The sequence below is a fragment of the Puma concolor genome, chromosome B4 (genome assembly GCF_028749965.1).
Source record: "Puma concolor isolate L17-30 chromosome B4, mPumCon1.1.hap2, whole genome shotgun sequence".
NCBI lineage: Eukaryota > Metazoa > Chordata > Mammalia > Carnivora > Felidae > Puma > Puma concolor.
The window spans coordinates 10,806,263-10,832,004 of record NC_141673.1 but is presented as its reverse complement, the minus strand read 5'-3'; the positions used below and the strand labels follow the sequence as shown (position 1 = coordinate 10,832,004).

Genomic DNA, 25,742 nt, shown 5'->3' with positions numbered 1-25,742 from the left:
ATCAGACACGGGCAGGGCTGAGCATGGAGATGGCCCGTCTGTGGGGCCCTTCTCCAGTCATTCGGGGGCAGGTAAGGTGATGCCAGCACAGATGGCGGGCGGCTCTGGGATGAGTCAGGAACGAAATCTGACCCTCCCCGTGGGCAAGCAGGGGCCTGAGAGGTGGTTATCAGCCTGATCGGGGGTGGGGACAAGTCGGGAGCGTGGAGAGGGGGCCCCGGGGCCAGGGAGGCAAGCAAGCAAGAGGCCACCAGCTTCTATGACAAACCGTTTAATGTTACGTCACGTGCAGCTTCTGAGTGAAAAAGGCCCGTTCAGAACTCAACGAGCCATACATTCTGGTGACGGAGCAGCGGCCCTTCTCCCCACCCGTGCCTCTGAGAGGTGAGTCACCGCAGGGAGCTGGCGCTGTGAGAACACGGTCCTCGGTGTGCTCCCCAGGAGCACAGGAGTGTCAGTGCCCAAGTGTCACGGGGTGGGGTGGGGTGGGGCATTTACACGGGAGAGAACCACAGACACACGTGTGACGGGAAGACGCGAGGGGCACGGAGGGCCGGGGACGCCGCAGCGCCCACACGTGGAAGTACACAGCAGAAACGCGAGAGGGGCGGGGGGGGGGGGGCCGGTGGCAGGCGGGGGCACGCGGGACGAGCTCGGGGCTCCTTGAGCAGAACTGGCTGAGAACCCAGGAGTCCTCAGGTGCCTGCGTTGAGAACCTGGGCGTGTAAACCTGTGCGAAGGAGTGAGAGCTCGGAAGCTCCGGGTGAGCGATAGGCTGAGGACGCGGACGCGCGCGTGGGGCCCGCGAGTGGAATCGCGGGGACACGGGGGCACTCGGGAGGCCCAGAGCAGCGAGTACGGGGGGGGGGGGGGGGTGTGGGGGCTCCGCCTTGAGGGCTTCCACAGATCCACTCGGGTGAGAGCCCACATGCGAGGGTCCGAGGGTCTAGGAGGGCTCGGGATGGGCCAGGGCCCCAGCTCCACCGCGGACACCGGGGTCCCCGCCGCCGACGGCTTCTGAAGCGGGCCAGGAGGCAGCGGGCATCCGGAGGGGCCCCTCAGGCCTCGCTGCTCCCGCCGATGCTGCTGCCGCTGCCCTGCTCCACCCACACGAGGCGGGCCTGCTCCTGCAGGATGCGGCCGCGCACGACCTTGGCTAGCTCCTCCGAGTGGCCCCACGCGTGGGCCGGCACCCGCACCCAGGAGCAGGGCAGCTCCCAGAGCGCCTGCTCCGAGCTGCGGCACTGCCGAAGCAGCTCCGAGTCCCGGGTGCCCGGCCGGCCCAGCAGACCCCTGCCGGCAGAGGGGACAGGCGGCGGTCAGAGGAGGGGACAGACACCGAGGCGGACGGAGGCGGAGAGACAGGGACCTCCTCAAGGGGGAGGAAACGCTGGCCTCACCCTCCCTCACCTGACGTCCCGGACGTTCTTCTCCGTCACCTCCACGTGGATGACAATGGGGTAGATCTCGTTCTGGACCAGCTCCCGCACGCCCCGTGCGCCCAGCTCCAACAGGCAGTGCTTCTTCTCAGGACACGGAGGCGACATTTCACTCTCAGCCCAGAGACGCTGACCTCCCTGCCCCCACTAGGCCCTCCAGGCACAGCCCCCTACAGAGTCCCGTGTCCCCCACCAGAAGGGCCCCGGCAACAAGGAAAGTACCCCAGGGGAAGGTGGGAGACCTGGGGACACAAGTCACGTGCCCGCTCTGGACCTCAGCCTCGCCATCGACGGGATGGAGCGGACCCCACCGGCGCTCCCATGTCTGACAGCCCCCAGCCGGCCCCCAAGGTAGCAGCGAGTCTGGGATGGGACGGACAGGTGAGGTGTACCAGCCCAACACCTCAAAGGGGACCCGCGTTCCACCGCCCCGGCCCCCCCATCCGCAGGGGAGGAGACAGGCCCGTGGAAGGGACGGGACTCGCCCGGCGGCTCTGTGAGAGCGCGGCTCAGGCCCACACTCAGACCAGCTCTCTACCCCAGAGGGGCAGCTCCCCGCTGCCCCAGCACCTACCTTCCCGACAGACTCCTGGATGGTGCGGATCCTGCTGCCCAGCCCAGGGGCGGCAGGCTGGGCCTTGGGGGCTCCCGGTGCTGAGGACGAGCACTGTTCCTCCCCAGAGAGGCTTTCTGCAGAGCGGCGAGAGGCAGGGGTGAAGGGCCCCGTGGGCCTGGCCGCCCATGGGTGCCACCCGGCCCTCCCCTCCCCGGGCACCCAGGCTCACCCGCCGGGCACACTTGGAAGTCCAGCCGGGAGCTGGGCAGGTCTAGCAGGTTGCGGATGAGCCGGGGCGCCAGGCACTCAGGCAAGAGCACCACAGGCCGCAGGGCGGACACCAGCAGCGGCCGCACCAGGCTGTAGGGTTTGAGGCTCCGCTCTGGCTCTACGACGGCAGGGTGGGGGGCAGAGGAGGTGAGGGTGCAGGCAGGGCCCCAGCTCCTCCGTCCTAGGGTGGCCAGCCCCTCGAGCCTCAAAACCCCATCCGCTCTTCTCAAGTCCCCCCCTTTTTTTTCCCCTAAGACCTGCTGCTGTTCCTTTGTGCACATGCATGCATGTACACACACACACACACACACACACACACACACACACACACACACACAGAGCAGCCCCCTGCAGGAGCCTTGGCCCCAATCCCCTGCCCGCCTCACCTTTGCCCAACCAACTCCAGGTCCTTCTCCTCTCAACAGCCAGACAGAGGCTTTAAACCTACAGTCAGATCCCGGAAGTCCCCTGCTTTCAACGTGCCAGTGACCTCCCGCGACCCTCAGGAAAGAGGGCGCATCCCCCACGTGGGTGACCCAGCCCTGCCAGAGCCTAGAGGGGCAGCGAGTCACGTGCCCCAGCACACGGACCGAATGCCTCCAACCACAGGGCCTCTGTGTGACTCGGGGAAGCCAGAGCCCCAGCCCGGCAGCTCTGGCCCAGTTAGACCCCACGCTCCCCTCAGAGCCCAGGTTACACCTTCCCTGGTTCCCAGACGTGCAGGGCCTCTGGCGTGCGCTCCAAGGCACCCAGCTCTCCTCTATTACACGTGTCACGCTTCAAAATTATGTTTACGGGTACAATGATCTGACTGGCGGACAGCTGCCTCCCCCTGACCCCCCCCCCCCGGGGCCATATGCTCCAAGGGGAGGTACCACTGTGTTCCCTGGACCAAGCACACTCTGTGACAGACCTGGCGTCTGGCTCGCACTTGCTGTACTCAGTGTTCTGCACGCGCGTCACACACAGCCATACCTCTGTGCCTTTGCACAGCTGCGCCTTGTGCCGGGAACGAACTCCTCTTCATCCCCGAAAACCCCACCTCGGGCAACTTCCCTTCCGGGAAGTCTTCCCTCACCACCGCCTTCTTGCCCCTCGGACCTGCGACTCCCTCCTCCGGGCTCTGCCAACTCCTCCTCCCCGATCTGACCCAAGGCCTCCCCCCTACTGCCTTCCAGACACCCGCTCGGGGATCTCGCTGGCACCGGCCGGCACACACACGTGAGAAACACCACTACAACTGCTCCGCCAGACAAGAACAGACCCGGGCCCGCGTGAGCCCCGGGGTCCTACACCCCCACGGTCACACTCTCACACCGGTGCCTCCCCCCAACTGGCTCCCTCAATCCCGGTGGCCCATCTCCCACCAGGGGGAGCCCGTGTCTCAGGCCCCGGATGCCCTGCTCCCCACCGGAAGCCCTTCAACAGGCTCTTGCAGGCAGAATGGACCGCCAGGGCCAAAGGACACCCAGACGTGCACCCTCCCAGACACCAGCATAGGACGTGCCTCTGCAGCTGTGTGCTCACCTGAGCAGGGTTCCATCAGCAGCTGCTCCGGACAATCTCCGGCAGAACCTCCCACGTGCTTGGGCTTCACCAGCCGGAGTTGGTCCAGGGCTCGCTTCTTCAGCTGGGGGGGGAGAGGGGGGCACGGAGAGAGGAACACCTGAGGGCCCAGCCTGCATCCCACCCTCAGCGGGGAGGAGATGAATGGGACCCCCCCCACCCCGGCAGAGGGGGCCCGGCTGCCCCCTGGGTCAGCCCGAGAGGCCCCCTCCCTGCCAGGCTTTCTCCTGCCCCCACCCGGCCCAGCACAGCCCCTCTCTCCCCCGGCAGCTGAGGGTAACCATCCCTATGGGCCCAGGGAAGCGAGCCTGTGGGAGCCAGTTAGAGCTAGAGGGGCCTTAGGTCTACAGATGGGGAACCTGAGGCCCAGAGACCAGAGCGACCTAATGTCGCCTGAGAGGTAACCTTTGGAACCTCTTCCAATGAATTAGCAACATGACCCTGGGTACGAAAAAAAAAAAAAACAGCACCGACAAATGACAGCACCGATGACACCAGCGGCCAGCAGGGAACGTGACAGACACTGAGCCCCAGATGTCACGAACTCACTGAAGCCTTCTACCCACGAGGCAGGCAACGTAACTTCCCCAGTTTTACAGATGAGGAAACAGAGCCTCAAGGGAGGGTCAGGTGCTTGTCCAAGGCGGCGCGGCGGGCTGGCTGGCTCGTGGCAGAGCTGGGATTCCACCCCAGGCAGTCTGGCTCCAGAGCCCAAGTTCTCAGCCCCTCTGGCCTTCTGAGTGATTTCACTTCTCTGAGCCTCACTTTGCCCGTGTGTAGGGCGGCCGGGGGAGGCTCACCCGGCCCAGCCCCTACCCAGGGATTGGAAAAGGGGGTGTGACTGCCATTCTGTCAAGTGCTGGCCGTGGCCAGGCCTGCTCCTGAGCTGCCTCGTTTAATCCTCTCAACTACCCTGGACCGTGAGCCCTGCCGTTGTCCTGTATGCTGGGCACGTAGGAGATGATCAACCGTGTCCGGGTGAAGGAGCGGGATGCGAGCCTCCCTCCTCTCCTCCCCCAGGGCCTGTCAGACAACGGAACCTGGCCTCTCCCCCTTTGGACCCCACCCTTGGCAGGCCCTCTCCCCGGACCCTTGCCAGCCTGCCCAGCATTGCTTACATTACTTCGGGGCCCTCGGTGCCGGCTGGAGAGCAGCCCTTTCTCCTGAACTTCTAGGAGCTGCTGGGCTCTGCGGGGTAGGGATGGGGGTGGGGTGGGGTCACATGGTGCATCTGTAGGGAGAAAGGGAGCCCCTCACCTCCTCTCCTCCAGCCCCCTTATCCTGTCCCGGAGCATAGTGAGGGACTGCAGGGGGAGGGGAAAAGCCTCCTATCCTGGTCCTGGCTCCCTGCGGGACCCAGGCTCCCGGTTCTGCGTCACCTCTGGTAATTGGGCACAGTGCCCCGGTCCAGGTCCCGCAGCGTAAGGGGGTCGACCCGTGTGCAGAACCACTCCTGCCGCCGCTTGTATGCCGGGTCCACCAGCCGCAGGATCTCCTGGGCTTTCACACACAGGGCATGAGGGTCTGCACGCTCGGGCAGGGTGAGGTTGGCTCGAATATAGAAGGGCTCAGTGCTCAGCCCCTTTGTCCAGGCATCTAGGGCCTCGTGGAAGGACTGACAGGCTGGATGTGGGCAGGGCGGGGGCAGGAGGGAGGGCAAGAGGAGGATTAAGTAAGTCAGGGATCGGCCTCAGGCTCCATCACTCCCCTTTCAAGGCCTGAGCTGCCAGAACCCTACCTCCCCCCTCTTAAAGTGAGAGTCTGAGGCCCAGAGAGGACAGGGACCTGCCCGAGGCTACCAAGCCCACTAGGAACAGAACCAGGCCTTGAACCCGGGTCTCTGGACTCCTGTCATGGTAAGCTCCTTACGGAGGAGACAAAGGACAGCCAGCAAGGGCGAACAGTGGGCGAGGGAAGGGCACTGCTGACAGCCAGGCCGCAGCCAGGCCTCGGTTGCCCCACCCGCACCACGGGCTGGACAAGCCCTCTTGTGGGCTCTCAGCTCTGACCTTCTGGGACCCGGAAGTCCCCAGTTCCTCGGCCCTCGGCCAGACTTACCCTTGAAGTCCATCAGGAAGGGGAGTGTGGACGCCTGGCTCCAGAGCAGGGTTCTCTGCTGGGCCTCACCTTCCAGGCCTGCCCCCTCCAGGCCAGCAGCCTCTGCCCTTGGCTGGGAGAGAAACCCAGGCAGGCAGGGAAGGAAGGAAGTGAGCTTCCCAGGCCACCGCAGCCCTGGGGCTAAAGGGAGACTGGGGTGGTGGTGACATATCCCGGTAATTCACATACCCCACCTCACAGGGCACCTAGCCAATCAGATCCTTCCCCCATCAACAGGCATCGTCCTCACCCAGGGTGTCTGTTCTTTTCCATGCTTAAGGGTGGGGATCTGTCCAGCCCCTTGCCCAGTCAGATTTAATTTACTGCTGGCTGAGGCAGGCCGACCTGGGTGTCATCTCTGAGCCTGCCTCTGCTTTGGGTCAACCCCCAGAAACTCCGCCCAGTGACCTAGACCCGCCAATCAGAGAGCATCCAGCCCCAGCTAATGCATTGGCTCCACCCCCAACTCAGAGGGACGGGGGTCTCACCTCTCTCGGCTCCCCCCTGGCAGACCCTGGCCCAGAGAGCACCCTCCGCACCACGGCCCCAGACCAGCTGTCCCCAAGGAATGACAGGCCGTCTGGGCCCTTGTCCTGGGGCTCAGGCCCCCCCGGGGGGCTCCGGCAAGACACTCGGATGGCCAGAGACCTGGGAAAAGAGAAGGGAACCAGGAATTAGAGTTCAGTCAGTATTTCGACTCAGTGCGACATTCTCAGGAGAACCACAGCAATTCCCCAACCGAGCCATGACTCTCACCAACCCCCCCCGCCCACCAACACACCCCAGGGCCATTGCACCCGCTGTGCCTGCTGCCCGGAATGCCCTTCCCCCTCTCTTCTGCCTGGCAGATTCTGCTCATCCTTCAAAGCTCAGTTCCAAAGCAACCTCTCCCTCCCCGACCCCGGCACGAGGTTGAGGCGAAGCTTCCTGCAGGATCGCACCCTCTGCGCTTGCCCAGAAAGAACACCCTCAGGACCAGCCCACCATCGGGCTCAGCTCTGGGTCCCCAGCCCCAAACACAGCGTCCGGCACATGGCAGATGACAAATAAAAGCTCGTTATGCTCACAGTTTAGCGGGGGAGGTCACCGTTAGGACACAACACAGACCAGAGGTGGCTACAGGCGGCCGTGGGAGCACCGAGGGGAGCGGCTTCCCAGAGGAAGAGGCAGCGGGGCTACCCGGCGGTGACGAATAGAGGCGCTTCAGGAATAGACAGAGAGGAAGGTGGTGCTCCAGGCTGAAGGGCTGGCAGGGGCAGAGGTGTGGAGGACAGAATACAGGATGTGCGGAAGGATTTAATAACAACAGTAATAACAGCGGCAGCAAATGCTTACCGAGTGCTCCCCATGTGCCAGAAACCATGCTAAGCACTTTGCCCTAATTAGCTAATTGAACATCATGGGAAACGGCTCCCAGAAAAGGCAAGCTGGAGCCAGCCTGTGGAGGGCACACAAGGAAGGCGTCTGGCCTTCCTCTTGTGGGCAGTGGAAACCACTGACAGTTAAGACAAAGAGTCACCCAGATCCCCATCGTGGCGGGGTTCTTCCTGTCCCTGGATGAGAACCTGTGAGGCCCTGCAGCCGGCGCAGACACAGCCGCCTGAAATTCCCTTCTGTGAGCCCCCCTGGCCGGAGGATTAGGGAAGAGGGGAGGCCAGAGTCCGCAGGGGAGAAGCCCAAGCGTCCCCCACCATCGCCCGCCTCCCCACCCACCCTGGCAACTGCTGCCCACGCAGCCACACTGCCCCCTGCTGTCCGCCCAGGGTGGGCAAGGCTATAAGGACTTCAACACCGTCTGCGTGCATGTGGAGGGGGGGAATCTTTGGCCCCAGGAGCCTTTCTCGGCTTCCACCCTCTCAGTCAAAACAAACAGCCACGCCCACGGGGCTGTGACAGGACACGGGTGCCAGCCTACCTTTGTAGGCTCCCCCAGCCCCAGGAATGTCCGGGCTGCGTTGATGGGCCAGAGCAGAGATGGGAGGCCCAAAGCTGGGCCTGGCCATGCTGCCCCGTGGCTGGAGAAACACAGTCCCACTCCAGACCCCAGCCTTAACTGTGCCCTAGATGTGGACAAGCGAGCTGGCCGCTTGATTCTGTCACCACATCCATAAAGCCAGGACAATGAGGACACTGTCTCCCACCGTGGGTGTGACGGTCGGACCAACGCAAAGATGATGCAGGTGGAGGTGAAGACCAGAGGCCTCCAGGAAACCTCCAACTGCAGGCCTGGCCCCTAAGAGGGTTGTGAAATTCACAAGGTCACGGCCAGCGCAGTGTTTTATCGGAACAGAATAGAAAACGCACACCAGGGGCGCCTGGGTGGCGCAGTCGGTTAAGCGTCCGACTTCGGCCAGGTCACGATCTCGCGGTCCGTGAGTTCGAGCCCCGCGTCAGGCTCTGGGCTGATGGCTCAGAGCCTGGAGCCTGTTTCCGATTCTGTGTCTCCCTCTCTCTCTGACCCTCCCCCGTTCATGCTCTGTCTCTCTCTCTGTCCCAAAAATAAATAAACGTTGAAAAAAAAAAAATTTAGAAAACGCACACCAGCCTCCCCTCAAGTAAACCCAACTATCGTCTCGTGATCCTTTTGTTCCGGGTGCGTGTCCTGAGTTTCTGTCAGGTGGGGTACGGTTGGGGGACTCTGAGAAAAGTGGCACTTGTGGGGACTCCGGGGCCAGACGGCCTGGCTGCGTAGCCTGTGGTCCTCAAGAGCCCCATCGGCCTCCGCCTCCCTCATCGTACGTACGACTCAGGGAATTAAGCGTGGGACGCTCTTAGAACCGTGCCACGTTAACTAGGTGCCCAAGAGAGATTACACAGCTACTGTTACCAGGGGTGACTCGGAAAAGTCACCTCTCCGTGGCCGGCAGTTCCCCCACCTGTTTCGAAGCCACAGACAACCGAGCATCAGGGCTCCCCCAGGAGGCAGCCCAGCAGGCAGCCTGCACTCAGCCCTTCCTGGTACCAGCTGATCGGCCCCCTGCCCCCTACCCCCTGCCCTGGCACACCAGCCCCACCCCCAGCCCCGCCATTCACCCCAAGTTTTCAGGCTCTCCCTGCCAACCTAGCTCAGGCACCGCCTCCTTCAGGACACCCTTGCCCACCTTCCTGAGGAACCCAGTGGCTTCTCTGGGCCTCCAGAGTCCCCCTGGGGAAGGGGGGAGAGTCCGCCTGGCAGCTCCCAGGTCCAGTTGGGGCCAGGTCCAGTTGGGTCCCTCTCAGCACCAGGCCTCGGCAGACAAGTGGATGAGGGAAAAGAGAGGAACACAAGGCCGGGGGGGGAGGGGGGGCAGTCCAATCTCTGGACTCCTGGGTCTCTAGCAACACAGTCTGAGTGACCGGGGGGCAGGCCCTGCCAGGGAGACTCACACGGACCCTCCCCTAGTGACCCTCACCCAGCACTCGCCCCTCAGCGCCCCACTTGCATTCTCTGGCCCTTCCTCACTCTCTCTCCCACCTGTCCGTCTGTCCGTCCAGCCCTCAGCCCGCCCCAGCAACCCCTGCCCTGCCCCAAGGCCCTAGGAGCCCAGAAGGGCAGGGGAGGCCAGACCGCTGCAAAGGCCCAGCGCACGGTGAGGTCGAACCACGAGCGGGAGCTGAAAGCAGCTTAGCCAGAAGGAAGGTCCATCGGAATCCCCAACTCCACTGCCCAGTGGCCTTGGGACAAATTCCCGACTCTCCCTGGGCCTCCTTCTGGTCATCTGCATCATGAGGCTAAAAACACCAGCCTTGCCGGGCTACTCGGGGAACCTAAGCAACAGCAGCGATAAAAACAGCAAAGGGCTAACACTACCGCTCACTCTGAGCCGGGCACTGTTCAAAACCCCCTAAGGGGAACACCGGAAGTCCGTGACAACCCCATTTTACAGAGCAGGAAACCGAGGCCCTGGGGAATTTAGTGACCTGCCCCAAGCCCCTCTGTAGCAAGTGACAGGGCTCCAGTGTCTTGTTCTTTCCCACTGTGCTCTGTGCGGGGACACTGCCCCAGGACGCACGCAGGCACCACCCCACGCACCAGCCAGGCTCTCCCTACCACCCCCCCCCACCCCCCGGCATCTGTCCACATCTTGCTGTCTCAGTCCCCCATCCCTGCCCCCGCCCCAGTGTGTGTCCTCCCTCCAGCTCCCTCCTGCCCAGGAACTGCAGAGGTGGCCCCATGATCACATGGGGGGGGGCAGGGACTGGGCCAGAACCTCCTGCTCCGGTGCCCCCTGGACAGCAGCCAGGACCCCTGCTGCAGGCTGAACCGAGCTGGAGGAAGGGCCAAGGCAGGCAGGAAGGGAGGTGCCTCCACCCCTTCCCCTAGAAGCACGTCCTGCACAGGGAGAAACAATGTCGTGCTGGCCCCGCTGCCGGAGGGCTAGAGTGGGGGCAGGGGCCTGGACCTGGGCCTGGTCAAGCTGCTTCAGGCCCCTGGTCCTGCTCTGCCCCTATTTCTCGGGTGACCTGCCCTCTGTATCCAGCACCCCCGCGTTGCGGCTGTCGACATTCAGTGCTCCCCAGGCCCCTTCCCCAAACGCAAACCTGCTGAGGTCACTGTGGGTCTTAGCCCCGGCACTTTCCAGCTGTGTGACCTCAGGCAAGTCGCTCAACCTCTCTGAGCCTCAGCTTTCTCCTCTATAAAACAGGGATATGATCATAACACCCACCTCCCAGGACAGAGAGAACGCTGTGAGGCAGCCAGCAGCCGGCCTCGCGTTTAGCCATAGCCACATCTTGCTATGTTTCCCAGCGGGCACAAGCCGAAGTCCACACTCTCCCGCCTGACTCACACGGCCAGCCTGACTCATGAAGCCCGCCCTGGCCCCCTCCCCCTCCGGCTCCAGTCACCGCCACGCTCCGGGCCATCCCTGGACAGCCTCTGCCCTCTGCTCTTCCCCACTCGCCCAGCTGCCCTCCCTATCTGGAGTTCGAAGTGCACATTCTCAACTCATCTATCGCCCGCCCTCCTGGGACCCACCCGCGAGCCCGACTGGGGAGGTGACTCGTCAACCAACACTGACAGAACCTCAACGCATGCTGGGCCCGTCTGCTTCACGACTCCTGTCACGGGCTTGTGGCCAGCCCGGCGGCGGGGCTCCCACCCCACCCACAGCGCGAAGCCTTGCAGGGAGGCTCGGTCCTGCTGGGGGCTCAGCGCCGGGAGGACGGCAAGCAGAGGGGGGTACGAGTAACGACGACCATTTACTGAGCACCTACTTAACAGCTAGCAAAGCAGGGTGCCTTACTGACACGAGTCCTGAACCCCCAAACACCCCCACGCAGAAGAGATCGCTGACCACCTTCAACAGATGAGGAAACACGGAGGCGCCGAGAGGGGAAGTGACCAGCCCGTCACCCAGACGATAAGCAGCAGTGACAGGATTTGAATGCCAGGTGTCTAAAAGCCCGAATATTCTACGGGTGCCTGAGGCTAAAGCTGAGCTACTGTTCCCTCCCACCCCCTCGCCCTGCTCCAGGGGTCTGACACCACCCCCACCCAGCCCCGCCTGGCCCATCTCTACCACCCCAGGCAGCCGCAGTACCTGTTGAGGAGATCCAGACCACAGCCTCTGGCCAGGAGGCCATCCGACTTCCCAAAAGGCCACACGCTATCAGAGGACGAGGACGAGGAGAGACCAGGAGACCAGGGCTTAAGCGTCACACTCCCTGGGTGGGGAGAAAGGAGGTGGTTCCGGGGCTCCAGACCAAGCAACCAGGCCAAGCTGGGGCCCGTGAGAAGGGGGCGAGGTGCTCGAGCCCAGGGCCTTCCCAGGACCTTGGCAGGTTTGACACCCCAGGAACACACTGCACCCACGGGGCTCGGGGCTGGGCCGGGGCCAAGGTGACCCTTCGGTTCCCTGGGAGGGGTTGGAGGGAGGGCTGGGACTGAGGAGCCGGTACAGTGAAGCCAGGCCCAGGAGAGAGGAGCAGGCCGGGGCAACGGGTGAGCTGCGTGGCCCAACTCCCCAGGGGCCTCCGGGGCACAGCCGCCCTGCCCGGTCAGGGCACGGGGTGGGGGGGCTTCAGGAAGGGGGGGCGCAGGCAAGGGCAGAGCAGGCAGCACAGACCTCAGGTGGGCTAAAAAGCCACCCCGGCAATGAGCCCTCCCCACGGAGTCCCTGAGGGCCGTTACCTGTGATGTCCGACATACTGCTGAAGGACCTGGGGGGAGGAGGGCAGGGGAGGCAGGAGCTGAGGCACAGGGGGCATTCTGCCCCCGTCCCTCCTCCCCTGCCGCCTGGCCACCAAGAGGTCCTGCTGCCCCCAAGCACAGGTAGGCTACAGCCAAGGCAGGGGTCCCAGGCACTAGGCACTTGGGCCAACCAGCTCCCCTAAACTCACAGGGCGAGAAGCTAACGGTCCAACCTCTGCCCCACGCCCCTCCCCCTAGAATGCCCTGGCCTGTCCCTGAACGCCACCCCCTCCTGGAAGCCTCCCTGGACTTCTCACCCCTCAACTCACCCCTGCTTTCTGCCTCTGTCATTCGTGGCTCCCACGTCTGCTCCCATACCAGACTATGACTTCATCACCGCCCCCCCCCGCCCCCGACCTGGGTCATGGCCGTGACTCTGCGGACCCGGGTCCCCGGAGCCCCGGCCATTTAAAGGCGGTAAGGGGAGGTGCCCACCTAGCTCCGATGCTGGTGCTGGCGCTAGGGATTCTGGGACGTGGCTGTTTTCAGAAACGGCAACAGCATCTCCCTGAGCCTCTACTGCTGTCTCCCCATCCTGCTTACCTCTTAGGGGGTGCGGGGTCCTCCTCACGCTGCCGGCGGAGGATGGAACCGGCGCTCGGGGGGAAGGGCAGGATGGAGAGCCGATTGATCTCCTTCTCGCTATCTGTGGCCTCCTCCTGCCAACGCCACGACAGGGCCTGGGTCACCTCCGATCTGCCTCCCCCACCTCAACGCACCTACTTTGTGTCCATTCCCCAGATGACAAGTAGGGCCCGGGGTGGAGGCGTGGGCTCTGCACGAGTACAGTGGGGATCCCGTGGCTCCTGGCACCCAGGCCTAGCGCGGAGCTGGCTCTGGGCGAGCTTAAGTAGGGGACTTGGCCTTCATGGGCCTCGGTGTCCTCACATGAGAAATGGGACTGTCGGCGAACTGGAAAGCACCCACAGGTCGGTAATGACATTACACGAATGCTGTCAGCATCCGCACCCCACCCCCGACACGCTCAGGGAGGGCAGGTGTCTTACCGAGGTGTGGGGCTCAGATCCCCCCATGACGGCTGCTTCCCCAGCTGCTTCCGGGCCTCCCAGCAGCGGGGGGAACTCGCTGAGGCTCCAGGTGCTGCTCAGGTTGGAGCACAGGGAATGGGAAGAGGCACAAGCCTGGCAACAGAAGGGGGAGGGAGGAGGTGAGCGGTGCAGGGCAAGGGCCAGCACCGGGGACCCGGCAGAGAATGAGACGGCTGGATCCCTGCTCTCATGGAGCTCACAGCCCAGCAGAGACCGACCATAAACACACAGGCAGATTAAGGAAATAACCCCAAACTGCCAAGAGACCAGGGAAGGAAGGTGCCTAGTGCGCGGAAGGCACTCCCAAGGGCCCACCCAGCCTGGGGGCATCAGAGCGCTCTCCGGAGAAAGTGTGGTTTGAGCTGAGGACTCAACGATAAGTAGGTGTTAAGCAGATAAAGTTGGGGAGGATGGTCTAGGCAGCTGGAATGGTATGTGCAAAGGCCCCGAGGCAGGACTGTGACAAAGTCCAGGAATTAAAAGACTGTGACCCAGAGAACAAGGCTAGAGGTAGGAAGGGGCCCAGCCTTCAGGCCTCCAGGGCCTGATAAGGGCTCTGGTCTTTACCTAAGAGCAAAAAAGCCACTGAGGATCTGAAAAAGTGACAAATGACAGATTCATGCTTCCTTTGTTCTATTCCTCCAGGCTCCATGCATCAAATGCTTGGCCAAGGGATCATCTTCAAGCAAACCCAAGAGAGGAAAAGGCAGAGCTCCTAACAGAGGTCCAAGGACTCCTATCTGGTTGACAAGGGGTGCTGGCTGGCTGTATGAACTTGGGCAAGCCCCTGACACTCTCTGACTATACAGTGAGGGAACTGAACTATCTGGTCTCTGAGCGGCCTTCAGGCCTCATGCAGCCGGGCTTCTCCAAGAATATCCAAAAGCAAACTTGAAACCATTCTTTTTTCTTTTCTTTTTTTTTTTTTTAACTTCAAACTATTCCTAGTGCCCCAGGAGCAACCCCAGAAACTCAGAGACCCTTTCCTGTCCCCTTACGCACCAACCCACACCCACCCCAGTTGAAAGTTCCACCAGGCCTGCATATTCTCCATCCTGCCCGAGAGCTCCCTTCAGACCAGCATGCTCTTGACCCAGGGTGAGGGCTCCAGCAGGGACCCACACATTGCCTCCTGGAACCTGCATCTTCCCAAGCCCAGCTGAGGGATCCCAGGGGGTCCCACCCCCCAGACTGAGGTCTCCCACCAGGTCCTGCTTGTTCCCAGCCCCGGCCAAGAGCTCCTGCCAGGATCCCAGCATTCCCACCGGAACTCTCGTGCTCCTGCCCCCTGCTCACCTTGAGGCAGGAGCCCCCCTGGACCCGCTGCAGCTGCGCCTCCAGCAGGGCCTTGGCACCCTCCAGGCTGGTGAGCGCGGTCAGCAGCTCGTCTCGCTCGGCCTCCAGGCCCCGCACCTGCTTGCGGTACTGGTCCTTCTCGATGAGGCTCTGTGAGTACTGCAGCTGGATCCGGTCACGGCTCTGGATGGCCTGGGGAGAACGGGCAGAGAGGGAGGGTGCAGGGGCCGCCCTGACCCAACCGTCCTGCCCTCTCGGACAGGGGCGGCACAAGACCAGCCGCTAACGTTTATCAAGCGCTTCCTGGGCGCTGGGCCCTGTGCTAAGTATCAGGCTGCCCACTCAATCTTCGCACCAGCTTTCCACGGTGGAGATTCTCTTTGTCCTCATTTTACAGACAGCCCAGCCAGCGGGCACAGAGCTGGGATCCAGAGTCAGGTCCAGGCTCTTACTGTTTCCCAAGAGCAACGGAAGCCCCTTCTGGGAAACGTCCTGTGTGCCTCGGCCTTTACTCACAGCATCCCAGCTCCCGGGGGAACCAGGGTTCAAACCCAGCCCACTCCACCCAAAGCGTTTTTCCCCACCAGGAAGACCAGGGTCCCTGGGAGCTGGGCCATGGCCGGGACCTGCCACCCAATGTCTCAAAAGGAGCGGGAGCCAGAGATGGTGCAGATTCCTGGGTCCCCCCCCCTCCTCCGGACCACCCGGGTCACCTGCACCTTCACCCGACCCAGCAGGGGGCCCCGAGGCCCATTCTAACATGTAGACTTCCACTCCTCTAGTAGGATTCGAACTTGGTGCAAGGACAGCACCTCCCGCCCTTCCCCCCTCCCCGCGCGGGGAGCCCCGTACAAGGAGGGCCGGTGACCTGGAGGAATAGCTCACCCTGTGGCCTCAGGAGGTGAAGGCCATGGCACCCAGGGCCCGCGAGCCACAACTTCGGTGAATTTCCTTCACCGGCAAATATTAGCAAGCACGGCCCTGTGGAGGCCTTGCCCTCGACGTGAAGGGAACAAGGGCTCCGGAAGCGATGAGTGCCGGGACCCCCTCTCCTCGACCAGGAGCTGGGGTGAGGCAGGTGTGTTGGGGGGTGCGGGGTGGGGGGGGGGAAGGTTGGCCTATCTGAGTGCTTCCGGTACCTCGGCCCACTCGCCCCGCCTAAACCAATCAGCGCTCCGGGCCGGGCGGAAGTCTCCGGCTACGGTTCTGGCCCCGCCCACTCCCCCCTGTCTCCCCGGGGGGAGAAGCGGTGGCCGCCCTCACCTGGTCGCGCTCCTTCTCCACCTCCTCCAGCTGGGCCAGGACAGTGGCCATGCGGTGCTTGTACAGATCACAGTCCTTCTGCAGCGCGCGGTGCTTCAGCCTCAGGTCCTCCATCTCCTGCAAGTACTGCGGGGCCGGGAGGGGGCAGGGCGGGGCGTGCCCGGCTCAGACCACAGGCCTGGGCCCCCCCCCCCCACCCCGGGCAAGCTCACCAGCAGGTGCCCGGCAGGTCCAGGGAGAGAGGCCTGAGCCACAATAACAAGCGCCCCACCTCCCTTGGCTGAGTGGCCTGGGCCACCGACCGACTTCACCACCCCGGGCCTCAGTTGCCCAACCTGTAAAACGGGGGCGACCATAACAATGGTACCTTCCCAGCCAACCTCGGCCTCCCCATTTATCTTTTTTTTTTTTAACGTTTATTTATTTTTGAGATAGAGCGTGAGTCAGGGAGGAGCAGAGAGAGAGAGAGAATCCAAAGCAGGCTCCAGGCTCTGAGCCATCAGCACAGAGCCTGACGCGGGGCTCGAACCCTCAAACTGTGAGATCGTGACCTGCGCCGAAGTCGGACGCTCAACCGACTGAGCCACCGAGGCGCCCCTCGGCCTCCCCATTTAAACTGCAATCTGCCCCCTCCCCCTGCTGCTCTCCTTCATGCACAGCACTTATCACCCTCCGCTACGTGAAGTAATGGACCCGGGATCGTGTGAGCAGAGTGCTGTTGGTCTCCCCTGCTAGGATTTAGCCTCTGCAGGAGCAGAAGCCTTTGTTCTGTTTGCTAATGACCTCAATATTTGAGAACAGACGAGTGCGCCTTTCTTAGCCTGGTAGGCACCTGGCGCACAGTAGATGTCAGAGAAGGTGATGCCCACCCTCCCCACTGCTCTCCCCAGGAGCCGGTCTGTGAGCAAGGAGGAAGCGGGAACCGGGCAGGGACCGGGCAGGGGTAGGGTAGGGTGTGAGGTAGACGCTACCTTGTCCCGCAGCTCCTCGGCCCACTGCAGCTCCCCCTGCACGGCGTGCAGCTTCTGACACAGCTCCTGCCTGCTGTCCTGTGCCTCCCGCCAGTCATGCTCCAGGATGTCCAGGAGGATGCGCTCCGAGCCTGGGGCCCCCAGCCTGCTGGCCTCCTGAGGGTCATAGTTCAGAAGCCGCCTCAAGCTCCGGCCCAGGGCCCACCTTGACTGTGGCAGGAGGGAGGGGGACACACAGCCCTCGCCCCCGCCCCCTCAGGCCTGCCTCACTAGCTCTGCCACCGTGGCCACGGGCCTTGACCTCTCTGGACCTCCCTTTCCCAGTCTGTGGAGGAGGTGTGGCCCACAGCCCCGCACCCTCGAGGGAACATCTGGGGTGGAAATGAAGTGAATGAGGACGTGCCTGCACAAGTTGGCCTGGATCTTATTCCTAAACAAGAACCAGGCCCGCTCGCTCTCGCTCCGGCCCCCGGCCAGACCGCCCAGGGCAGCAGATGGGTGCCTTTTCCAAAGCCTAGCCCCACCCCTCTGACACTGGTTCCTCACTGACACTGGGGGCTGAGCCTGGCCCAGGCAGGTGGCCCATGGGCCCGAGATCCAGCCCACAGAGCCACACCCCAGCTGGGCACCCCGACCCTGTGGGAGTCCTGGCTCCCATCCCCCACTTCCTGTGTGGAGCACCAGCCAGGCAATAGGCCCGCTGACTGGCCAGGGGCCACCCAAGCCAGCCCCAGGGCCATCCAGACCTCAGGGGTCTGAATCTTTCCAGGGTCACGGGCTCCTCTACAAATCTGAGGAAAGCTGGGGGCCTCTCCCCAGAAAAACGTTCACACGCAAAATCAGATGCACCGTTTCGGGGAGTTCGGAGACCTCCTGGGGTCACCCACGGGCCCCAGACCAAACACCCGGGGAGGGCCCAGCGCTGAGAGCCCTCCGCTCAGAGCTGGAGACAAGAGGCTAGCCGGGGTTCCGCCTCTGGTTCTAGAATCCTCGTTCTCCAGGTCTCAGGAGGATGGGTGAGCGGCAGGCGGTCTGACCCCCCCCTCCACTCCCCCTCGCCAGCCCTCACACCTGCGGCAGACCCTCCTGGAGCTCCTGGAGCGACGCCGTCAGTCGCTGGTTCTCCGCACGCAGCTCCGAGACCAGGTCCACGCCGTCTGGCTCCTTGTCCTTCTCTTTGTCCTCGGACCCGGGGAGTGGCCCCCTGGCCCTCCGCAATAGGGTGCACTCCTCCTCCAGCCGGCTCACCTTGAGCTTGAGCTGATCCACCTGGGGCCCAAGACATGGGTCAGCCCAAGGAGGGACAAGGCCCAGGGAGGGGCCACCGGCAAGGCCATGGGGAGAGGCTCTGCTCTCTTGACTCCTGGTGCCTCTGGGGTTCCCTGAGCAGCTGGGGCTGGGCTGGGCTGTCCCCGGGGAATCTGCTGCCAGGACTTCTGGGTGGGTGTCCTCCATCCGGCTCGTCTGCCCCACAGCTGGGACACAGAGCACAGGCAATTCAGCCCAGTGCCAGCACGACGGAGGAGGAGGGCCATGCCAGCAATCGGGGGAGCCGGGGTCCAGGCCTGGCGCTGCCTCTATCCCAGCATGACCTGGGCAAGTCGTGGCCCCTCTCAGTGCCTCAATCTCCTCACCAGTAAGATGGGCCCCTTTGATCCCCCTGTTCCACATCCTACCTCCCAAAGTCACTGTAAAACTCCACAAAGACGGGGGGGGGGGGGGGGAGGCAGGCAGGGGGCAGGGAGGCGGGGAGGCACCTGGCTGGCTCAGTTTAAGTCATGATCTTGATTTCAGTTTAGGTCACGATCTCACGGTTCTTGAGTTTGAGCCCCGCGTCGGACCCTGCTGACAGCGTGGAGCCTGCTCGGGATTCTCTCTCCCTCTCTGCCCCTGCCCCACTGGCACAGCCCCGCGTGTGTCTGTGTGTGTGTGTGTGTGTGTGGCACACGCACGCTCTTCGCTCTCTCTTTCTCTCCCTCTCAAAGTAAATTTAAAACATTCATGGGACGCCTGGGTGGCTCAGTAGGTTAAGCGCCCAACTTCGGCTCAGATCACGATCTCACCGTTGTGGGTTCGAGCCCCGCGTCAGGCTCTGTGCTGACAGCTCAGAACCTGGAGCCTGCTTCGGATTCTGTGTCTCCCTCTCTGCTCCGCCCATGCTCGCGCCCTGTCTCTCTCTCTCTCTCTCTCTCTCTCTCTCTCTCTCTCTCTCTCTCTTAAAAGTAAATACACATCGGGGCGCCTGGGTGGCACAGTCGGTTAAGCGTCCGACTTCAGCCAGGTCACGATCTCCCGGTCCGTGAGTTCGAGCCCCGCGTCGGGCTCTGGGCTGATGGCTCGGAGCCTGTTTCTGATTCTGTGTGTCTCTCTCTTTCAGCCCCTCCCCTGTTCATGCTCTCTCTCTGTCCCAAAAATAAATAAAAAACGTAAAAAAAAAAAAAAAAAAAAAAAGTAAATACACATTTAAAAAAGTTCAAAAAAAAAAACCATTAAAAAAAAAAGAATTCAACAAGACGGTAGGTGGGTAGAAGCCTTCAAACCACCAGAGGCTGCCTCCAGAGCTGCCAGGGGTGTGACAGTGGCTGTCTTCACAGCTTTAAGTAAAATCCTGGAGCCCCAACCTGCCACCAGTTTAGTGTGTGCAGCCAGAAGCCGGCCCGGGGTGGGCGGCGGACGGCCGTGTGGTGGCCTGGCAGAGAGGGCTGCATGGGCAGCCTGCTGGATTGTCGGTGCACTTGGCCAGAGCCCCTTTCCACGTGGGGTCTGAGGCGTCTGGACGGTGACAAGAGCAGCAGCAGGTGGCAAGCCGCAAAAGGAAGTCACCGTTGGGATAAGGGCACGATGACCTCTGGTCCCCCGCGCAGGCGTGTCAACGTCTGGTGCCCCGGGAGTGCCCCGGCCTCGCTTGGAAAATGGCTTGCAGCCCCCCCCGCCCCCACCCCCGAGCACCAGGCAATGCCACGCCCCCCCACAGACACACACACCCCCCATGAGGGGCTGGATGCCGGGTCAAGCAGCTGTACTCCTCCTCCACAAAGGACTCAGAAAGAAATTCATGACTCTCACATTCCTTTCCCCTCACAAAACACGCTTTGTGAACCGCCAGAGAAAGACAGCTAGTTCCGAGGGCCAAGTGTGGTCACACCCTCTCCAGCGAACTGCAGCCGCACACCGCAGCCTCCGGCCTGACCCGCGGCCAGCAGGCGCCCCTGATGAGCTCAGAGGACGGGGCCCTGGGGAGCCTCCCCCCCCCACCCCCTCCCCGAGCACCAGGAAGCAGGGATACATTTAATCCCGGTGTACAAACTCACTGAGCACAAAATTATAGCGTTCGGTCCTTAAGTTGATGTTGTTCAGAAATACCAGCTCATTAAATTTGCACCTTATAAAACACAGTATTAAATCCCGGCTGCCACACACCTGCCCCGGGAGGGGGGAGGGAGGGGGAGGCGACCCGAGCGGCCAAGACAGGCACCTTCAGCTGTTCTGTTCGTTTCCACCTGCAACACCTCTGTTAATTCTGGGGCAGAAAAGCTCCAAAAAGTTCAGGCAAATGTACGGTAGCTATGTCCAAAGAAAATCTTATCTGTTCATCGGAATTCAGCCCTGACCCTCTGGCCCCTAAACTAGGGAAAAGCAGTCCCTATCTGGCAGGTGGCAGATTACCTGCCCCCCCCCCCCGCCCCGAGGGGGCCATGCTAACACGCACCTGCAGCCAACGTGCAGATACACGGAGGCACCTCTGAACCTCTTCTCCAACCCTCTACCCCCCCAGGGGATCCCAGACAGCTGTGCACACACAGGACGTCCCCCCCCCCCCGCCCCAGTCACAGGCACACGTCTGCCACTTCAGGGGACCCAACCCAACGGTGACACAGGCCACGCCCCTCCTGACGCTGCTGGACCGGTGGCCGTCACACTTTCCTCTCTGAGAAGCAGAACTTTCTTCTAGGAAAACCTCACAGCAAACCCCACATCCATGTCAGAGGAAGCAGACGCAGTGAAGCGTGGGGGGAGCCTAGGCCACCCTCTTCGCTCCTCGGATCCTGGGAAATGCTCCAGCCAGCCTCTCCGTGCCTCAGTTTCCTCATCCAGAAACGGGGACAAGAGCGGCGTGCCCCCCCACCCTGTCCCAAGAGAGTTACTGAAAAAGTAACGGAGTTGGTACAGGGCCAACGCTGAGGACTGAGCCCGGAGACTGGAGGTGCCGAACCACTCCTAGGGCATCCTCGTCCGTGACCTCCCACCAGGATAAGGCAACCGGGGGCGCCTTGCACGTGCCAGCCTTTCCTCAATCTGCCAACAGTCCGAGGCCTCAGCTGGCCCATCTCTGCTAAACACCAAGCAGACCCTCAGACGACCGCCTCCCAGCCACCTCACCTCACACCCTCCCATCGGCCACCTGCACCCTTAAGCGGGCCTGGCTGCCTTTCAACCTGTGGCCTCGATGCCTCCGATCAGGATTCTCTTCCCCAGACGTCCACCCACCAGCATGCACGGCCACGGGCTCTGGTGCAATGAGGCACCGGCACCTCCCACCGGCCACCCTCCGTCCCCGGGTACCCACCACCTGCAGCATCACGGCGACAGCTGAGGCTCACAGATCGGGGGGGCTTCAAATCACACAGTCAGAACCCACCCCAGGGAACCTCGTACAGTATTGTTGGGAGAGAGCTAACCGTGTGCCGTTGGCACCTGTTAAATCCTCCACGAGCACGAACTCAGCAAGTCCTCTGGACAACTCCCTGAAGCAATAAAACACCGGCTTTACCTCCTCCGCTAAGCCCCAGGAAGGAAGCAAGAAAGCGAGGCTTGGTTTCTCAGCCCCCTCACCTGCCACTCAGGGGGGACTGGTGAGCTCTCACCTGGATGGGAGCAGGCAGCAAGCAGAGCATTAGGGGCCGGAGGCCAGCCCCGGTGCCAGGCGGACCTGTGCAAAGCCAGGCTGTGCCGCTTCCGGGCTCTGTGACCTTGAGCAAGGGCCTCCATGCTCCAAGCCTCAGGGTGTATGTTTCAAAACGAAATTGCGCGCAGCGGAGTCACATGACGCGACGCGTGTAAACTGCGTGGCGCAGAGCAGCGCTTAATGCCATCAGCGACTGATGACGATACGGGTTGGAACACCAACAGCACCAGGCACTCAATGCGTCTAGAACCCTGGGTCTTCAACTCACGGAACCGTCATTAACCAAGGCTTCTTCACCTCGGCACTTGCCGGTATCTGGGGCTAGATAATTCTCGGGTGTGGGGGCCGTCCTGGTTAGCAGCGTCCCGGGGCTCCACTAACACACTCCTAGTCGCGACAACCAAAAACGTTTCCAGACACGGCCACACGTTCCCAGGGGAGGGCAGAATCACCCCTGGTTGACAGCCACCACCATGACCCAATGAAAGAAACGCCACCAACATCCCCATGACGCAGATGGGAAAACGGAGGCACGGGACGGTGAAGGGACCGGCCCCGTTGTCCGACGGCTGGCACACGGTGGCTCGGGGACACACGCCGGGTGCCGCAGTGCCGTCATTGTTTTGCAAAGGTTGCCCCCTCCCCACTCTACCCTGCCCACCTCCCCAGGGCCTACCGCCAGCTGCAAGTCCCGGCTGCGCAGCACGGCTGAGTTCTTCTCCTCGCTGAGCTGTGCCAGGCGCATGGCGATCATGTAGTTCTCGTCCTTGAGCCGCAGCAGCTCCAGGCTGCCCGCCTCCCAGTCCTCCCGCAGCCGCTGGCAGCGTTCCTGTGCCTGCTGTTGCTCCCGCAGCCGCTGCTCCAGTCCGGCCCGCTCCTCCTCCAGCATCCGACCGCGAGCCTGCAGTTGCTGTTCCCGCTGCAGCTGGCTCTTGCGAGCCTCCCGCAGCCGTCGCACCTCCGTCATCAGGAACTGGGTCAGGCCCTCGGGCCCCTCCTCATCTGCCAGGGACGGGGGAGAGAAAAGTCAGGGCAAGCAGATAAAAATCCAGCGGGACGGCAGCCTGCGCAGAAAAACCCAAACCACAAAAACACGAGGTGGAGATTCGGGCATGTAGTTTGATAATTTTGGAGTGGAGGAGGCCTTCCTAAAGAAGGTACAGAATCTAGAACCTAGAAAAGAGAAATTGGACAAGTCCATACAAAAGTCTGTTGAAGATCTGAACAGTGAAAGATGTAACAAAGAAGTTAAAAGACAGACAGCAGAACGGGAGAAAGTATAACCAATATAACAGAGAGCTGGGAGCCACGATATATAAAGAGCTCCTACAAATCAATAAGAGCTATAACAGAAAATGGACAAATCCATATAAAAATATGTTAAGCTCCTAACCATGACAAGTAAAAAAATGTTAAGCTCCTAACCATGACAAAGTTAAAACGTAAGAAGGAGAGCAGGTGAAAATATAATCAATGCAGCAAAGCATTCAGAGCCACAATATATAAAGAGCTCCTACAAATCAATAAGAAAAAGCAAACAAATACATGAGGAACAACTATTAATAGGCAAGTTCCAAAACAAAATCGGTTCATAAACAAAGGAAAATATGCTCCAACTCACCAGCAATAATAATCATAATGGTGACAATAACAGCCACTAACGTTTAGCTTCATTCTTTGCACTAAAGAAATTAATTTAGTTAACTGCATGACAAGATTATGAGGTAGGTACTGCTATTACATCCACTTTAAAGACAAAAACACTGGGGCGCCTGGGTGGCTCAGTCGGTTAAGCATCCGACTTCGGCTCAGGTCATAATCTGATGGTTTCAGGAGCTCAAGTCCCGTGTCAGGCTCCGTGCACTGACTGCACAGAGCCTGCTTGGGATTCCCTCTCTCTCCCTCTCTCTCTCTGACCCTTCCCCACTCGCACCCTGTCTCTCTCAAAAAAATAAAAAATAAAAGTATTCAGGCTTTGAGTTCAGACTAAATGGATTTGAATCCCAACTTGGGCAAACTGCTTCAGGTCGCCCCATGCCTCGGTTTCCCTATCTGTTCAACAGGAATAATGAGAGTGCCTCCCGACAGGGATGGAGTAAGGAAACTCTGTACTGGTGTCCGAGGCACCAGCACCTGTTGTGGACTCACTCACCGAGGATCATGGAGCAGCGCTGGGCAGGTTCCTGGCCCGTGAGCAGCGTGAAGTGCTCGGGGTAGTAGAACTCCAAGGCTTCCAGAAAGGCCTCGTATCCCCTCTTGCCGCGGCAGCGCAAGATGTCCATCAGGCGCCCTGGGGAGTGGCAGGGGATACCCAGGGGTCAAGGTCAGGACTTTCCCCAGTGCCTAACCACTTCCTCCCCCTTTCCCTCCTCCCCAATGCTCCAGGGCCCACGTTCCCCAGACTTTTTATTTCCCCAGATTTTTGAGTCAGTGACACACACGGGGGCCTGTCTCGACACATCGGTGGGGAGAGCCTGTCTGCCACAGCCAGGAAAGCCAGGACCCTCCCGCCAGGGTACCTGTGCTGCAACAGCTTCCCAACCCCCAGCCTACCCCCACCCCCCCCCACCCCCCCCCCCCCACACACACAGATACAGGGCCAGCGAACACTCCCTGCCTTTTCAATGGCACAAAGGAGTCCCCTCCATCCCCAAACGCAAAGTAATACACTGTATTTCTCCCACCGGCCAAGGCCTGAAATGCCACCATTAGACCCTCATCCCTTTGCCAGCTCTGGTTCAAGGACACAACCCTGTGGGAGAGGGCACCCTCACAAAGCTGTGACGGGTCTTGAGCACTTAGGGGGAAATAACTCTCCAAGGAATGCGTGGCACACGGCAGGAGGGGGCAGAGAGAACCCAAGAGATCAAAGGGCACAAGAAAGATGCCCTGTCCATCCACTAGGTCCCAGATCTAGACTGCGGCTGGCAACCACAATCCAAGTTCCCTGCTCCAGAGCGGGCCCAGGAAGCGGGAGGCAACTGCAAGGCAGACAAAACCCAGATGCCCGTCTGGGCACCAAAGATCCGCCGGGTAGTGATGGTGGTTCAGGCGGAGGCGGGATGGGGGGGCACCAGAACCCCTGGCCTCCGGCTCCAAGGCTCCGTGCGCCGCGCTCGGGGGACAGTCAGCCCCGGGGGAAAGGCCCGACCCCACGCGCCCCCCGCGGCTCACCGGTGCGGTTGACGCGGCACGGGAAGCGGTAGGTGCTCAGCACCTCCTCCTCGTCCTGCTCGTCGATGACCCGGCACTGGCGCAGATACGGCGTCAGCTTGGCCGGGTTGAGGGCGCGGGTCAGCCGGTGCCGGACGCCCTCGATCCGCTCCCACAGAGCGTCCTCCTCCGCCTCGGACCCCGAGCCGGCCCCGGCCTCGTCCTCCGCCTCGCCAGCCTCGGCCCCGCCCGGCATGGCCGCGTCCTCGGGGTCTGCGGGCCGGAGGCGCGAGGGGGCCGATCAGCAGGGTCGCCCACGGGCCGGGGTGCGCCGGCCGATCCCCGCCTCGGGGGCGTCGCCCGCGGGACCGGCCGCCCGGCCCGCCCGCCCCGCGCCCCCGGGACTCACCCCGCACGCCGCCGCCGCCTCGGGCTCCCGGCTCCGCGCTCGGGCGGCGGCTCCGCCGGCGCAGGGGGGCGGCGTCCGCGGCGCCCCGGGCCCCGCCCCCGTCCCCGCGGCCGCCGGGGCTGCCCGGGCCCCCCCACATCGCCGCCCCGGCCCGGGCCCGAGCGTCCGGCCCGCCAGCCACCCGCACGTCCGCCCGCACGCCCTGCCTCCCGGCCCTCCGGCCGCGCGCCTCCCCCCCGCTTCCTGTTTCCCGCCGGCGCTCCCGGCCCCGGCTCGGCGGGGTCCGGGCGGCCCGCCCACACCTGCCCGGCCTCCGGGCGGGGCGGGGGCGGGCGTCGCACGCTCACCGCCCCCCCCCCGCCCACGCCGCGACACACCTTCCCCGCGGCGCGCCGCATCGGCCGACCCTGGCTCGCAGCCCGCACCGCGGCCACGCGGGCCCGCGTCCCGCCCGCACACGGCGGATACTCTCCCGGGGCTCCCACGGCGCCACGGTCCCACCCAGCCTCCACCGCGCACCCGCGCACCCGCGCACCCAGTCCCAATCCCTGTGTGCTCCGCGGCGATGGCCGTGAAGCGTGGGGCGAGGGCTCGC

The 25,742-nt window shown here is 62.5% G+C and overlaps 1 protein-coding gene across 2 annotated transcripts; it reads right to left on the bottom strand.

Moving 5' to 3' along the window:
- Positions 1-255: 255 nt before the first annotated feature.
- Positions 256-25,742, bottom strand: CARD10 (caspase recruitment domain family member 10). 2 transcript variants are annotated; one of them, XM_086712331.1, is made up of 21 exons: positions 25,148-25,742; positions 24,760-25,011; positions 23,738-23,875; positions 22,262-22,587; positions 17,751-17,948; positions 16,680-16,835; positions 15,709-15,834; positions 14,446-14,637; positions 13,108-13,242; positions 12,644-12,759; positions 12,041-12,099; positions 11,451-11,574; positions 6,417-6,576; positions 5,890-6,001; positions 5,211-5,454; positions 4,950-5,019; positions 3,793-3,895; positions 2,225-2,383; positions 2,014-2,129; positions 1,411-1,523; positions 256-1,293 (listed from the first exon to the last, which is right to left on the bottom strand). In XM_086712331.1, exons 1-21 carry the CDS (start codon positions 25,284-25,286, stop codon positions 1,059-1,061), a joined length of 3,273 nt encoding a protein of 1,090 aa, XP_086568457.1. In that variant the 5' UTR covers positions 25,287-25,742; the 3' UTR covers positions 256-1,058. The 2 variants fall into 2 exon arrangements, with proteins under 2 accessions (XP_086568457.1, XP_086568458.1); XM_086712332.1 differs by having other exon boundaries at positions 12,041-12,069; positions 25,148-25,739.

Bases quoted from the DNA above. Each gene is read 5' to 3' on its own strand.
- CARD10 (XM_086712331.1), bottom strand. From the start codon at position 25,286: ATGTGGGGGGGCCCGGGCAGCCCCGGCGGCCGCGGGGACGGGGGCGGG. The intron at 11,575-12,040 runs GTAACGGCCCTC...CTCCCCACCCAG, and splicing joins CAGTATGTCGGACATCACAG to GGAGTGTGACGCTTAAGCCC. The intron at 3,896-4,949 runs GTAAGCAATGCT...CTCCCCCCCCAG, and splicing joins ACCGAGGGCCCCGAAGTAAT to CTGAAGAAGCGAGCCCTGGA.